This window comes from Jaculus jaculus, chromosome 2 (assembly GCF_020740685.1).
Source record: "Jaculus jaculus isolate mJacJac1 chromosome 2, mJacJac1.mat.Y.cur, whole genome shotgun sequence".
NCBI lineage: Eukaryota > Metazoa > Chordata > Mammalia > Rodentia > Dipodidae > Jaculus > Jaculus jaculus.
This window is the reverse complement of record NC_059103.1, coordinates 10,613,371-10,629,904: the sequence shown is the minus strand read 5'-3', so window position 1 is coordinate 10,629,904 and position 16,534 is coordinate 10,613,371. Positions and strand designations below refer to the sequence as shown.

General features: G+C 50.4%; 1 protein-coding gene across 3 annotated transcripts in view; it reads right to left on the bottom strand.

The window, feature by feature from the left end:
• Window positions 1-16,534, bottom strand: part of Col26a1 (collagen type XXVI alpha 1 chain) — a 193,594-nt gene that overhangs the window by 115,834 nt on the left and 61,226 nt on the right. For 2 of the 3 annotated variants that reach the window (XM_012950628.2, XM_045144222.1), the window contains one exon: window positions 2,802-2,905. In XM_012950628.2, the coding sequence (XP_012806082.1) occupies window positions 2,802-2,905 (104 nt within the window). The remainder of the gene's footprint in view (window positions 1-2,801; window positions 2,906-16,534) is intronic. The other variant, XM_004666287.2, reaches the window with a different exon arrangement.

Here is a 16,534-nt window from a genome sequence, read left to right as displayed (position 1 = left end):
TAGACTCCCTGGGGCAAGCCCACTGGATGACTGGCCCCGATCAGCTGCTCTGGATTCAAGTGAGAGACCCTACCTCAGAAGAACTGAAGTGGAGAGCAGTTTGAGGGAGACATCTGATGTCCACCTCCACCCACAACCCATGCATGTGCATCCCCAACATATGTGAACATGCACACATGTGAGATGGCACGGCGGTTAAGGCGCTTGCCTGCAAAGCCCAACAACCTAGGGTTCGATTCTCCAGGACCCACGTAGAGCCAGATGCACAAAGTGGCGCATGCACATCTTGAGTTCGTTTGTAGTGTAGTAGCCAGAGGCCCTGGTGTACCTATTCCTTTTCTCTGCCCCTCTCTTTCTCTCTCTCCTTGCAAATAAATAAACAATTTTTTGTTATTGGTTTTTTGGTGGTTTTTTTTTTTTTTTTTTTTTTTTTGGTTTCTCGAGGTAGGGTCTCACTCTGGCTCAGACTGACCTGGAATTCACTATGGAATCTCAGGGTGGCCTCGAACTCATGGCGATCCTCCTACCTGTGCCTCCCGAGTGCTGGGATTAAAGGTGTGCGCCACCATGCCTGGCTAATAATTTTTTCTTTAAAAAAAAAAAAAAAACAAGTAATTTAAGGAAGGAAGGGCTTATTCTGGTTCACAGTTCAAGAGGAAACGGGGAACAAACTGATCACATCTGCAGCCAGAAAGCAGAGTGGACAGGAAGTGGGGCGGGGCTATAAAACATCAAAGCCAGCCACCCGCTTCCCCCAACAAGGTTCCTCCCCCTAGAGGTTTCACAACCTTCCTCACTGGCACCACCCTCTGGGGACCAAGTGTTCCAACACGAGCCTATGGGGAGGGGTCATCTCACATTTAAGCATCGCCATCGGGTGTGCGTGTTCAGAGGGCCTCTGAGCGCTGGGAGGGCTCTGGGTTTAGGAGCTCCCCCAGCCCACCCAGGGCAGCGGCCTCCGCGCACTACACCCACGTTCCCGTGCCCGCTTTCCCCCAGAAACAGCTGTGTCCCTGCAGAACTGCCTGGTCCTTGTAGGAGTCACTGAGCCCGGCCCAAATTGGGCTGCTTTTTCCTGCCTTTGGAACCACTGCAGACCTGGGAATATGTTGTGTTTTCAAATTTCTTCAGACCAAATCCATCAGTGAGTTCCTAGATGAATTCTAAGTCTCAAAATCTGTTTTGAAAGTCATTGTATTTACTTATTTATATATTATTTGAGAGAGAGATAACACGGGTGCGGCAGGGCCTCTAGCCACTGCAAAGGGACTCCAGGTGCACGTGCCACTATGTGTATCTGGCTTACGTGGGTACTGGGGAATCGAACCTGGGTCCTCAGGCTTCGCAGGCAAGAGCCTTAACTGCTAAGCCATCCATCTCTCCAGTCCTCAAAACCTTTACAATATAATTCTCATGGAAGTAAATAGTGAATCCATGTTTTATTTTATTTGTCCGATGACTTCTGTGTGTCCTGCAGCTGCAGCCACACATCCTTTTTATCAGTCTTTTCCTTCAGGCCTCCCTTGGGTCACAGGCCCGTGGAAGCGTCGTCATGGTTGTAAGTTATTATTGTGGATAGATTGTTTGTAATCCACAGGCCCTTTTAGACAGCTGACAAGAAGAGTGCAGACAGTGTGGCCTCTCTGTGTCACACCCTTGCATTCAGGTAATAATGGGTCAAAACATTACTTTTAAAATTTATTTCGTGTGCATGTATGCACATGCAAATGAGTGTTCACGTGTGTGCAGGTACATGTGGAGGCCAGAGAAAAACCTGAGGTGTCGTTCCTCAGGTGCAAGATATATATACATATATGTTTTTCAAGGTAGAGTCTCACTCTAGCCCAGGTTGACCCAGAATTAATCTCAGGGTGGCCTCGAACTCACAGCGATTCTCCTACCTCTGCCTCCCAAGTGCTGGGATTAAAGGCGTGTGCCACCATGCCTGACTCCATCTTTTTTTTGAGACTGAGTCTCTCTTTGTCCTGGAGCTCACCAATTCAGCTACACTGGCTGACGAGCAAATTCCAAGGATCCCGAGTCTCCCTCTCCCCGATCCTGGGATCATAGGTGGCACCACCATACAAGCATTTTATCTGGGTTCTGGGGATCAAACTCAGGTCCTCATGCTTAGGAGGTAAGCACGGTGCGGACTGATCCATCTCCTCAGCCCCGCACACCTGGTCTTTAGGCAGGACTCACGTTCTCTGGCATCGGATGTGCGGGAGAATTGCCCTGTGGGTCGTCTCTGAGTGCTGACGTGGCCCACTGGGCTCCAGCAGGAGGCTAGGGCAGGGCTTCCGGAGCCCATCTGCCCACATGGCCATCTTTCCTCCGAGAATGGAGGGAAGCTAGGAAAATCCATTTGGCTGTCGCCTGTCAAGTGACCTGCACTCTGCCTCATTCTGCCCAATCCAACCCTTATCTGTATTTCCTCAGAGGACAAAGGACCAGTCACACCTGCAACCCCCCCCCAAGTCCTGAGTGTGGCAGAACCAGAGACAGAAGAAACGGGTCGTAAGTCGAAGCCCTTCTCACTGTCCACAGCCACGGAGGCTCCTCCACCCGCCCCCAGCCCAGTGCAACCAATGCCATCAGAGTCGCCAGCCAAGACCTGCAGGCATGGCAGCCGGCTCCACTCCGCCCCTGAGCACCGGGTCAGAGATGGCTGGGAAAGGAAAGAATTCTAAGTCATGAAGTCCACATGCAAAGGAGACCAGCTGGGGCACCACAGATGGGGCGAGGAGAGAAACGCCCATGGCCACCATAGCCAAGCCTGGCCAGCATCTGGTCACACTTACCCTCCTCACAGTTGCTGCCCGTAAATCCAGGACAGCATCTCCACTCCAGCGCCGTGACCGTGCGGTAGGACACTCTGTATGTGGGCCTGATGAGAGTCCTGTAACTAACACGAGGACAAGGTCAGTGGGGCGTGCACGCCTGCCCACCCACCCAGGCTGCCTGTTGCAGGTGCCTGCCACTGAGCCAGGATCCCAGCCCCTCACTGGGGGATTCCAGGCAGGAGCTCTACCACTGAGCCACACCCCAGCCCCTCACTGGGGGATTCCAGGCAGGAGCTCTACCACTGAGCCACACCCCAGCCCCTCACTGGGGGATTCCAGGCAGGAGCTCTATCCCTGAGCCAGGCCCCCAGCCCCTCACTGGGGATTCTAGGCAGGAACTCTACCACTGAGCCAGGCCCCCAGCCCCTCACTGGGGGATTCTAGGCAGGAGCTCTACCACTGAGCCACGCCCCCAGCCCCTCACTGGGAGATTCTAGGCAGGAGCTCTACCACTGAGCCACGCCCCCAGCCCCTCACTGGGGGATTCTAGGCAGGAGCTCTACCACTGAGCCAGGCCCCCAGCCCCTCACTGGGGGATTCTAGGCAGGAGTTCTGCCACTGAGCCACACCCCAGCCCCTCACTGGGGGATTCTAGGCAGGAGTTCTGCCACTGAGCCACACCCCCAGCCCCTCACTGGGGGATTCTAGGCAGGAGTTCTGCCACTGAGCCACACCCCCATCCCTTCACTGGGGGATTCTAGGGAGGAGTTCTGCCACTGAGCCACACCCCCATCCCTTCACTGGGGGATTCTAGGCAGGGGCTCTGCCACTGAGCCACGCCCCCAGCCCCTCACTGGGGATTCTAGGCAAACTTTCTACTATTGAGCTACACCTTAACCCCCTCTTATTCACTGGAGATGAGGTCTTGCTAAGTAGCCCACATTGGCAGTCCTCCTGCCTCAGCATCCTGAGTTGCTGGGATTGTAGGTATGTAGCATTAGGCCTGGCTGAGCCTTGCCTTTCTACAGCTCTAAATGTGGTCTTTCATGGAAAAAATATGAAGTATAACGTGGAAAAAGCAGCAAGAAATGAATAACATCTCTATCACACCTTACAAGGCTCAGGGTCCATTGCGGAAGAGGTGGCAGAAAGAATGTAAGAGCCAAAGGAAGGGTAGGACTCCTTACAACGTGCTCCTCCAGACACAAAATGGCCTGGATATCCATGATCTCACAGTGCCTGATACTATCTACACAACCATCATAATAGGAGGAAAAGATCATGACATTAATATAAAAGAGAGACTGACTGAGAGAGGGAGGGAGTATGTTGGAGAGTGGAATTTCAAGGAAAAGTGGGGGGGGGAGGAGGGAATTACAATGAGATATTGTCTACAATTATGGAAGTTGTCAATATATATTTTTAAAGAAATGAATAATGAAAAAGAAAAAAATAGCAGCAGCGTGCATGGAGTATCCCAACACGCTCAGCTGGTGAGCACTGATGCTTCTTCCTCCCATCAGATCACCCACTGAATACGGAGACACACATCCTAACCCTCACCCTCAGCAAGCGGGATGTGGCAATGAAATCTTGGACCATGCTAGGGGGACCCTTACAGCAATCAAATAGCTCTTGCTATGACATTTAGAAGATTAAAAATAAAACAAAGCCAAGTATGGTGGCCAGGCCTATGATTCCAGCACTGGAGAGGCCGAGGCAGAAGAATTGTGAGCTCAAGGCCTGGTCTTTATAGCAAGAGCATACTTTTTTTAAAAAGTTGTTATTACTTTTTATCTATTTGAGAGTGAGCGAGAAAAAGAAGCAGAGAGAGAGGGAGGGAGGGAGGGAGGGAGGGAGGGAGGGAGGGAGGGAGGGAGGGAGGGAGAGAGGGTTTCCTTGGAGAGTGGAGTGTGTTAAATGTCATTCCAATATACTCGAGGGCACACATCTAATTTTTCCTGAAGGGAACAAATGAAGGTAGTAGCCATCACTCCCCTGTATGGTTAGGGAAGATAGCCTAGGTGTGTTCATAGTATCTGGCCTGAGATGGAACACGTGACCCTTCTCCCTCTACCACCTGAGTGCTGGGATGACAGGTGTGCGCCACCACACCTGGACATTGTGTTTGTGTCTTCCTCTGGGAATACGATGCTTAGACCCCAAACAGACCCTAAGACCTTGGTTATGGACTGGTGTGCGTGTATCTGTGTGTGTGTGTTTGTGTGTGAGAGAGAGAGGTTCCATTTCTTTTATTTTCAACCTAAGTCTTTTTATTTATTTAACAGAGAAGGAGGAAAAGAGGGAGAGAGGGAGAGAATGGGTGAGCCAGGGCCTCCAGCCACTGTAAACAAACTCCAGACGCTTGCGCCCCCTTGTGCATCTGGCTAACGTGGGTCCTGGGGAATCGAACCTGGGTCCCTTGGCTTTGCAGGCAAACACCTTAACCGCTAAGCCAGCCCTCCATCCGCCATATCTCCGTTTCTTTAGTGACATGGGGGTTTGAGCACAGAGTGTCTGAATGCTAGGGGCCCAGAAATGCCATTCCTCGGTTGTCCAGGCCTCCATCCATGGGCAATCCTGAAGGTGGGCAGCATCCCGCGTCCCTGTAAAATGGTGGGCAGCCCTAGATCGGAGGGACAGCTTGTTCCCCAAGTGCAGGTCTCCTTCTGCCCCTAGTCCTTGGGCCACACAACTGGGAAGAGCAGAAAGTTGCTAGGGACTCTATGGTCTGCAAGGTGCAGGAGCAGAAGCCGCCAGAGGGTGGCGCTGTTTCGCAAGCCCAGCGGTCTAAGGCTCAGCTTGCCAGACCCAGGAATCACCTGGTTGGATACCGGAGGCAGCTTGAGCGTCCGTTTGTGGTCATCTACAAGTGCCAGCAAGAAGCAAGTGGGGAGTCTCACCCTCCTCCCTCCATGAAGAAGCCCCAGTCCCTGCTGTTACAGTCTAGTTGACTTTCCCTCTTGCTTTCTGCGTTCTTTCATCCCTCCTTCCCCCCCCCTTCCTTCCCTCCTTCCTTTCTTTGTTGTTTGATTTTTGAGACAATATCTCATGTACCCCAGGCTGACCCTGAACTTACTCCATATCTGATACTGACCCTCCTGCTTCTACCACCACCCCCCAACACACACACCCAAGTGCTGGGACTACTGACATGTACCACCATGCCTGACTGACTTATTTCTCATTCTATAGCTCAGGCTGGTCTAGAGCTCCTGATACCCTTGCCTCCACTTTCCAGAGTGCTGGGATTACAGGTGAGTAGGGGGCTGGGGTTGTATCTCAGTTGTTTGCCTAGCGCACGACACCTTGGGTTCTATCTCAGCATAGCATAAAACCAGAGGTATTGGCAAAGGCCTGTAATTCCAGCACTAGGCAGGTAAAGGAAGAGGAAAGATTAGAAGCCCAAGGTCATCCTTGGCTACCTATTGTGTTTGAGGGCAGCCTTGGATGTATGAAACTATCTTAAGTTAAATAATAATAATAACAGGGCTGGAGAGATGGCTTAGCAGCTAAGGTGCTTGCCTGTGAAGCCTAAGGACCCATGTTCCACGCTACAGATCCCACGTAAGCCCTAAGGTGAGGCAAGTGCAAGGCCGCATCTGCCCACTAGATGGCGCAAGTGTCTGGAGTTCAATTACAGTGGGTGAGTCCCTAGAGCTCCAATTCTCTCTCACTCTCTCTCTCTCTCTCAAAAAAAAAAAAAAAAAAAAAAAGGTGGGGGCGCTGGAGAAATGGCTTGGAAGTTAAGGCACTTGCCTGCAAAGCCAGAAGACCTAGGTTCAATTCCCCAGGACCCATGTAAGCTAGATGCCCTAGGTGGCGCATGCATCTGGAGTTCATTTACAGCGGCTGGAAGCCCTGGCTCACCCACTCTATATCTGCCTCTCTTTCTCTCTCTCTCTCTTTCATAAATACATACATACATAAATAAATAAATAAAAAATAATGGGAACTGAGGAGATGGCTCAGTGGATAAAGTGCTTGGTATGCGGGCATCAGTACAGGAGTGCCTGCGTTTGGATTCTCAGAACCCACATAAAGACACACGCAGTAGCACAAGCGCCCACAGATCAGCACATCTCCAATGAGGTGGAAGTGGGCACAGCAGAATTCCCCGAAGCTCACAGACTCACGCAGCACTGTTCGAGTCTTGCCTGAAACAACGTGGAAGGTGAGGAGCAGTACATGATGTTTCCACACCCATGCTGTGGCACACGTGCTTCTGCGCACGCGGCACACACACACACACACACACACACACACACACACACACTAACAAAAACGGGCAGGTGCTATGGTTTTTCTGTCTCTCCACAGAGTCTTGTGTAACCACAGCCAGGGGAACACCACCCAAGCCTCAGTATACTTGCTCCATGATCTGCTTTCTTTATATTTTTTATTTTAGGGAGAGTGAGAGAGAGAGGGAAGGAGAGAGAGAGCGAGAGCGAGAGCAAGAGCGAGAGAGAGAGACAGAGAGAGAAATGGGGATGCTGGTGTGCCAGGGCCTCAGCCACTGCAACTGAACTCCGGGTGTTTGCGCCACCTACTGTGCATGTGCGACCTTGCACTTGCCTCACCTTTGTGTGTCTGACTTTGTGGGACCTGGAGAGGGATTGAACATGGGTCCTTAGGCTTCACAGGCAAGGGCCTTAACTGCTAAGCCATCTCTCCAGCCACAAAGTTACCATTCCTAAAGTATCAGGAGCTTCCTGGATGGGTGCCCTGGAGCCACTATGATTCAGGTGACACAGGTCTGAGGCTTCATCCAGGAGAAGCTGGCTCCCCTCTCTCACTGAGCACATCAGCCTTCCAAGCCTTGACAGCCTCTGCTTCCTCACCAGAGACCACTTTGGGAATGAGCAGGACTGGAGGCACCAAAAACAGGCTAGAAACTCAACGGGAGGCGAGGTTGGATTTGGAGGGTAAGGCAGGAGAGTGTCCATGTAGTGATGGACAGCTGTGGGCCAGCAGGGAGGGAAAAGGCTGTCCCATAGGTCCTGAGGCAGAAATGGAATGTCGCTGACCTCTGGCCTTCCAAGTATGCAACCAAGCTGTTCCTAAGTGCCAGGTAGAAGGGACAGCCAGGTGTTGAGACACAGATCTGTGGTCCCAGCAGTTGGGAGTCCAGGGCAGAATGGTTATGAGTTTTAACTTTTGTTTTGTTTTGTTTTTGGTTTTTCGAGGTAGGATTTCACTGAAGTCCAGGCTGACCCGGAATTCACTATGTAGTCTCAGGGTGGCCTCGAACTCACGGCGATCCTCCTACCTCTGCCTCCCAAGTGCTGGGATTAAAGGCGTGTGACGCCATGCCTGGCTCGAGTTTTAATTTTTATTTATTTATTTGAGAGAGACAGAGAGAGAAAGAGGCAGATAGACAGAGAGAATGGGCACACCAGGGCCTCCAACTGCTGCAAACAAATTCCAGGCACATGCACAACCTTGTGCATCTGGCTTGCATGGCTCATGGAGAATCAAACCTGGGTCCTTTGGCTTTGCAGGCAAGAGTCTTAATTGCTTAATCATTGCTCCAACCTCCCCAAATATTTTTCTAATTAAAAAAAAATTTTTAGAGAAAGAATTGGCGTGTTGGGGCCTCAGCTCCTATAATTGAACTCCAGACACCTGCACCACCTACTGGGTACATATGACCTTGTACTTGCTTCACCTTTATGTGTCTGGCTTATGTGGGATCTGGAGAGTTGAACATGGGTCCTTAGGCTTCAAAGGCAAGCACCTTAACCACTAAAGCCATTTCTCTAGCCCCCTAAAATATATTTTTAAAATTTTATTTATTTACTTGAAAGAGAAAATAGAGGGAGGGGGGAGATTAAAAAAAATGGGCACACCAAGGTCTCTAGCCACTGCGTATGAACTCCAGATGCATGCACCACCTTACACATCTGGCTTATGTGGGTATTGGGGAGTGAAACCTGGGTCCTTTGGCTTTGTAGGCAAGCCTTAACCACTAAGCCATCTGTCCAGCCCCATCCATCTTTTTGAGACATGGTCTCTCACTGGTCTGGAATTCATCAAGAAGCTCCTCCCCTGCCACACCTATCTTTTTTTTTCTTTTTTTTTTTTTTCAAGGCAGGATCTCACTCAACCCAGGCTGACCTGGAACTCACTCTGTATGCAGCTCCAGGCTGGCCTTGAACTCACAGTGATCCTCCTACCTCAGCCTCCTGATTAAAGGTGTGGACCACCATGCCAAGCCATACCTGGCTTTAAATTTTTTTTTTTAAATAATTTTTATGTTGTTTATTTTTTTAAGAGAGGAGGGGAGAGGGAATTGAAGCATCAGGGTCTCTAGCCACTGCAATCGAACTCCAGACACGTGCGCCACCTTCTGTGCATGGGTCACCTTGTGCATCTGGCTTACGTGGGTTCTAGGAAAGTCAAACTTGGGTCCTTCGGCTTTGCAGGCAAGTGCTTTAACTGCTGAACCATCTCTCCAGCCTACCTGGCTTTTTCAAATGCGAGCTTTGGTGGTCCTCATGCTTGCAAGGGGCAAGCAATTTTTACCCACTGATCCATCTTCCCCACCCCTTGTCTGCCCCACACAGTTCAAGAGGAGGAGGAGGAGGGAGAGGATGAGGAGAAGAAAGAGGAAAAAAAAAAAAAAAGGAATGAGGAGTGGGGGAGGAGAGTCGTGTCTTAAAAGTATTTCAATCCAAGACTCCATGTAGCCTGGCGGGCATCCATCGGCCCCTGAGCAGCAGGCAACCTGACCAGAGCAAAGAAGCAGGCTGGCAGGCAGGGGGCCGTCTAGCGGAGGTTGGGGTGGGAGTGGGGGGGCTGAGGAAGCAGATGAAACTCCGGAGAGTTCCGGCAAAGCCCTCTGCTCAGCACATCTGGAAAAGGTTGGTCGGAATGCCATCAAAGACCTCCGAGGGGCCAGGGAGACGGCCAGGGGCAGGGGCGGCCTGGAAGGAAGACGTTAGCCCTCCCTCCACAGCACCCCCACCCCCGTGCCCCAGCATCTCCCTCCTCCCTGTCTGTTAGGTTTCCTGGGACAGCCCACCCTTCCTCTAATGGCTGACTTGAGAGGCTGGAGGGTAAGGGCCATGGCGGCTGGCACTCAATGCAAGGAACAAACCCAGGTTCTGTTATCCACTCCAGAGCAAGAGTGGAGGTACCTCCATGTCCCAGCAAGGGAAACTGAGGCACGGAGAAGAAAGGTCCAGATGGTCCTTTCTGCCTGCCTTTCAGCTCTATTAGTTACTTTTCTCATTGCTGTGACAAACTGCCTGACAAGAAGCAACCTCAAGGAGGAAGGGTTTCTTCTGGCTCACGGTCCGAGTGGAGGTAGTCCGTCACGGCCGGTGAGCCATGGCGGCAGGAGGCTCGGGCAGTCTGACCACATCACATCTACAGTCAGGAAGCAGAGACAGATGAGTGCTGGTGCTCAGCTCTCGCCCCCTCTCTTTCTCTCTCTCTCTCTTTTTCGAGGTAGCATCTCACTGTAGCCCAAACTGACCTGGGATTCACTGTGTAGTCTCAGGGCGACCTCGAGCTCACGGCAGTCCTCCTACCTCTGCCTCCCGAGTGCTGGGATTAAAAGCCCACACCACCATGTCCAGCTCCACTTTCTCTCTTTAGGGCATGGGATTGGTGATGCCTCCATTCCAGGGGTTCTTCCCTACTAATTTAAACCTGTGAAAATACTCCCCAGATACGCGCGCAGGTGTGTCTCCTGGGAGAATCTAAATCCAGGAAGGTTGGTTGACAAGGAGGATTAACCATTGCATATCCCCAGGGGGTCTGAACACCCTCATAAGGAAGTCCCCTGGTTCTATCTCTTTATCACAGAGTTGGTGGGAAAGGCTGTCACCTGGCCAGCAATGAGAGACCAGCCTAAAGCATGGGCTCCAGCCTGGGACTCTTCCAGGACTCACTGCATGAGCTACGGGCTGCTCCCCCAATGGTGATCACTGTTCCCACGGGTACCACCTTTCCTAATGAAAACCTCGAGCCTTACTTGTGTCTGCTCAGGTTTCTGACTGCTGCTGATTAATTCTCTGATTAGCACGGACCCTCCATCAATTCTCTCTGTCTTCTCTCCCGGACTGTCTTTTATTATATGTAATATATATAACATATATAATAGATAATGTAATATAATATAATATAACATATTAGTGTGCCTGGCCTCAATTGGCTATGACATTAGTTTCAGGCACAATCTTGACCCCTCACTCTAATACACACACACTACAAAAAAAAAAAAAAAATCCTAGCTGGGTATGGTGGCGCACGCCTTTAATCCCAGCACTCAGGAGGCAGAGGTAGGAGGATCGCCATGAGTTCGAGGCCACCCTGAGACCCCACAGTGAATTCCAGGTCAGCCTGGGCTAGAGTGAGACCCTGCGTCAGGGAAAAAAAAAAAAAAATCCTGAAAAAAACTAAAGTTAAGTATGGTGACATATGCTTGTGATCCTAGCACTCAGGAGGTTGAGGCAGGAGGATTACAAATTCCAGGCTTACCTGAACTACAACGTAGACCCTGTCTCAAAAATAAATAAATAAATAAATAAAAACGGGGCTGGAGAGATATTTGAAGAGGGTAGGGTGCTCGCCATGCGAGCATGAGGACCTGAGTTTGAACCCCAGCACCCACGTAAATGTCAGGCGCCCATCATTGCAGCTCTGGGGAAGCAGAGACAGGGACTTCCGGGGTGCTGCTGGCCAGCTAGACCAGCTGAATCGCTGGGCTCCAGCTTCAGCCTGCCTCAACGAGCACTGAGGAGGACAATGGACACTGACCTCTGGCTTACACACACACACACACCCTTGCACATCCAAATATGCACACACACACACCCACTACAGACACACTCAAAGAAAAGAAGCAAGAACCAGGGGACTGGAGAGAGAGCTCGGTGGTTAAATGCACTTCCTGCACAGTCTGAGGGAGAGAGGACACCTCAGACTGCCGGCGTTCGAATCTGCAGACCCCACACAAACAGCCGGATGTGGCTACGCATGTCTGTCCCCCCAGACCCGAGGACCACCGGAGCCTGGCAAGCTCCGGAATCAGAAAACCCCAGCTCCCAAACAAGACCAGGTGAAAGAGCTATGAAGGCGGCCTCTTACATCCCCCCCCACACACATACATGCAAAAGAGAAAGGAAGGAAGGGAAAAAGAAAAGAGAAGGCAAGAAAATGGAAAGAAATAAAGTTGAACACAGTTGTGGCTGAAATGTGGCCAGATATGCAGAGCAACTGGAATTATAAATTAAAGAACAGGGCTGGAGAGATGACTTATTGGTGAAGGCGCTCACCTGCAAAGGCAACGGACCCAGGTTCAATTCCCCAGGACCCACGTAAAGCCAGATGCCCAAGGTGGCACATGCGCCTGGAGTTCATTTATAGCAGCTGAAGGCCCTGGCACATCCATTCTGTCTCTGTCTTTCTCTGCATCTCTCTCTCAAATAAATAAAATAAAAAAAATTTTTTTTAAATAAAACAAGACAGGGCAGCTTCTGGGGCAGACCACTGTATTTTTTTAAATTAATTATTTATTTATTTGAGAGCAACAGACACAGAGAGAAAGACAGATAGAGGGAGAGAGAGAGAATGGGCGCGCCAGGGCTTCCAGCCTCTGCAAACGAACTCCAGACGCGTGCGCCCCCTTGTGCATCTGGCTAACGTGGGACCTAGGGAACCGAGCCTCGAACCGGTCCCCTTTACAGCCAACTGAAACCTCTGTCCTCAGCCTCCTGCAGGACTTCCCTCACAAAACCTTACATCCTCCATTTTAGAGTAGGGAAACAGGCTTAGAGTACAAAGCCTAGGCAATGAGACATCAAGGAAAGTCTACTGGGGGACCTGGGAAAGACTGTCCTTGAGGCTGGGGAGACGGTTCTGTGGGTATAGGGCTTTTCACATAAAGCAGGAAGACCCGCGTTCAGATCCCCAGCACCCATGTAGGAAGGTTGGGTGTGGCAGTATATGCATTTAGTCTCAGGCCCGGGGCCATGGAGACAGGAGAATCTCCGGGGCTGCAGGCAGCTGAAGCAGTGAGTTCTGGGTTCAGTGACACTCTGTCTCATAAAAATAACACGTCATAGGACTGGAGGGATGGCTTAGTGATTGAGGCACTTGCCTGCGAAGCCTAAGAACTCATGTTCCAATCTCCAGTACCCACATAAACCAGAGTCACTGATGCAAGCACGCTATGTCACACATGAGCACAAGGGGGCGCACATGTCTGGTGTTTGCAGTGACTCAAGGACCTGGTGCATCCATTCTCTCTCTCTCTCTCTCTCTCCCCCCCCCTCACCTTTCTCTCTCTGTCTCTCGAAAAAAAAAAAAAAAAAAGTGAAATCCGGGAGTGGTGGTGCACACCTTTAATCCCAGCATTTGGAAGGCAGAGGTAGGAGGATCACTTTGAGTTGGATGCCACCCTGAGACTACATAGTGAATTCCAGGTCAGCCTGGGCCAGAGTGAGACCCTACCTCAAAAAAAAGGTGAAAAAAAATGCCAAGACACAAAGTAAAAGATTTAAAAAAAAAAAAAAAACACAAGTGATAAAAGGTACCCAGCATAGATGGGTGTGGTGATGCACACCTGTAATCCTAGCACTCGGGAGGCTGAAGTAGGATCGCTGTGAGTTCGAGGCCACCCTGAGAACGCATAGTAAATTGCAGGTCATCCTGAGCTAGAGAGAGACCCTACCTTGTAAAACCAAAAATCAAAACAAAGCAAAAAGATATCCAGCTTTAACCTCTCTCTTTTTCTCTCTCCCCTCACCCTCCGCTCCACACACATGTAGACAAACACACATCCACATTGACACACAATATAGATGAAAACAAAAAAAAAAAGAGAGAGAGAGACTGGCCTTTTCCTTTGGGACAGGAGAAAATTGTATCCTTTGTTCTTTCTTTCTTTGGGGAAAGGGAGATACTGTTGTTTGAGATGTGACATCTGGAGCTGCTGTTTTGTGGCCACAAGGAATGTCATGGCAGCCACACAGGCCAGTGATGCATGACGTCAAAGGGATCCAGGTTCCTAGGGGAACGCAGTGAGCTGGCTGCCACAGATAAGATGCTTTAGATACGGGGAAGCCAGCCGACCTGGGATCTGCTGCTCCTCCCTGTGCCCGGCTCCGTGGCCTGTGGCCCATGGTCAGAGTATCTGCACATCAGTGGCTGTTACACATTCCCTCCTGGTCAGGTCTAGCTGGTGCTAAACCCTACAAGGGGGACTCACTGTACCATGGTCTCAAAAGCAGGGCTCAGCTCATGGACTTACCCTCCATTAAAACAATACATTTTGGGGCTGGAGAGATGGCTTACCAGTTAAGCGCTTGCCTGTGAAGCCTAAGGACCCCAGTTCGAGGCTCGATTCCCCAGGACCCACGTTAGCCAGATGCACAAGGGGGCGCACGCGTCTGGAGTTCGTTTGCAGTGGCTGTGGAGGCCCTGGTGCGCCCATTCTCTCTCTCTCTGTCTCTCTGCCTCTTTCTCTATCTGTCACTCTCAAATAGATAGATAAAAATAAACAAAAACATTATATATATATATATATATATATATATATATATATATATATATATATATATATATATGTATATTGGCCAGGTGTGGGGGCACATCCCAGCACTCAGGAGGCAGAGGTAGGAGGATCACCATGAGTTCAAGGCCACCGTGAGACTACATAGTGAATTCCAGGTCAGCCTGGGCTAGAGCAAGACCCTATCTCAAAAAAACCAAACATATATATATATATATATATAATTTATTTAAGAAAGGGAGGGAGAGAGAGAGAAAGGAAGAGGAAGAGGAAGAGGCAGTTAGATAGAATGGGTGCACCAGGGCCTCCAGCCACTGCAAAGGAACTCCAGACACATGCACCCCCTTGTGCATCTGGCTTACATGGGTCCTGGGGAATTGAACCTGAGTCCTTAGGCTTCACAGGCAAGTGCCTTAACTGTTAAGCCATCTCTCCAGCCCTCAGCCTCCATTTATTTTTTTTTAATTTCCATTTATTCATTTCATTACTTATGAGAGACAAAGGGTGAGGGAAATGAATGACGGAATTGTCACTCCAGGCCTCCAGCCACTACAGATGAACTCCAGATGCATGTGCCACTATGTATATCTGGCCTGCATAAGTTCTGGGGAATTGAGCCTGTGTCTTTAGGCTTTGTAGGCAAGCGTCTCAAGTGCTAAGCCATCTCTGCAGTCCTCATTCTCTATTTTAAAAAATACTTTTATTTATATATTTGCTGGGAGAAAGAGAAAGAAGAGAGACCAAGAGAATGGGTGCGTCAGGGCCTCCAGCCATTGCAAACATACTCCAGATGCATGCAGCACTTTCTGCATCTGGCTTTGCATGGGTACTAGGGAATCAAACCCCTGTTCTTAGACTTTGCAGTCTAGTGTCTTAACTGCTGGACTATCTCTCCAGCCCCAAGCAAGCAAGCTTTGAGGCAGGGTCTCACTCTAGCCCAGTCTAGCTTTGAACTCAAGGCAATCCTCCTACCTCAGCTTCCTGAGTGCTGGAATTATAGGTGAGAGCCACCATGCCCAGTTTTCACCCTCTATTTTTTGGCAATGAAAACATACCCAGTTTATGAGGACTCATTTCATGAGTCTCCTTAGTCAGAACAAAGTACTCAGAGATTTTTTTCAAACATAAATGAATGTTGCTGTGAACTTTGTTGTTTTTTTTTTTAAGATGAATCAAAAGTTTAAATCAGTAGACTGAGTCAAGCATATATTCTTTTTTTTCTTTTTTTAATTTTAGAGAGAGAGAATTGGCACACCAGAGCCTCAGCCACTGAAATTGAACTCCGCACGATTGCGCCACCTAGTGGGCACGTGCGACCTTGCACTTGCCTCACCTTTGTGCATCTGGTGTGTCGGGATCTGGAGGGTTGAACATGGGTCCTTAGGCTTCGCAGACAAGCGCGTTAACCGCTAAGCCATCTCTCCAGCCCTCAAGCATCTATTCTTCATAGTGCGGGTGGGCCTCACTAGATCAGGTGAAGGTCTTCAGGAAAAGACTGCGTGCTAATCTTCCCTAAGAGTTGTTGAACTGTCGGCCTCTCTACAATCCCAGAAGCCAGTTTTTTTTTTTTTTCCTATTGCCCACTCTGCCCCTACCCAGCTATACAATCTATTTGTCTGCCTTAAGACAGGCCCCTGGGAGTGAAGTCCTCTCAGCACCCAGAAAGGGAGGACTCTGGAGTGTGGGGAGAGGGGCTGAGGGTACAGATGGGGAAGCTTTCTAGGAGGTTGAGGGGGGCTTCTCGAGAGGTCGCCAGTCCATGGAGCTGGGGCAGAGCCTGGAGGAAGCGCAGCCAGGGTTGGAAGAGGAGGTGGACCTCAAAAGCTCAGCCTGGCTGTGAGCGTCCTCCCTGAGGACACCCAGAATTAGAGCAGGTATGCCTGCTCCCCAACCCCTCTGCAGGTGTGAGGAGGCGTGGCTTGAGAGGGTGTGGCCGTGGATGGGCGGGGATAGAGAGAGGGAGGCTGTGAATGGGCGGGGCTTGAGTGGGTGAGGTTGTGATTGGACACAGCTTGAGAGAGTGAGGCTGAGATTGGGCGTGGCTTGAGTAGGTGTGGCTGTGATTGGGCACAGCTTGAGAGAGTGAGGCTGTGATTGGGCGTGGCTTGAGTGGGTGAGGCTGTGATTGGGCACAGCTTGAGCGGGTGTGGCCATGGATGGGCGGGGATTGAGAGAGTGAGGCTGTGACTGGGCGGGGCTTGAGTGGGTATGTCTGTGATTGGGCAGGGCT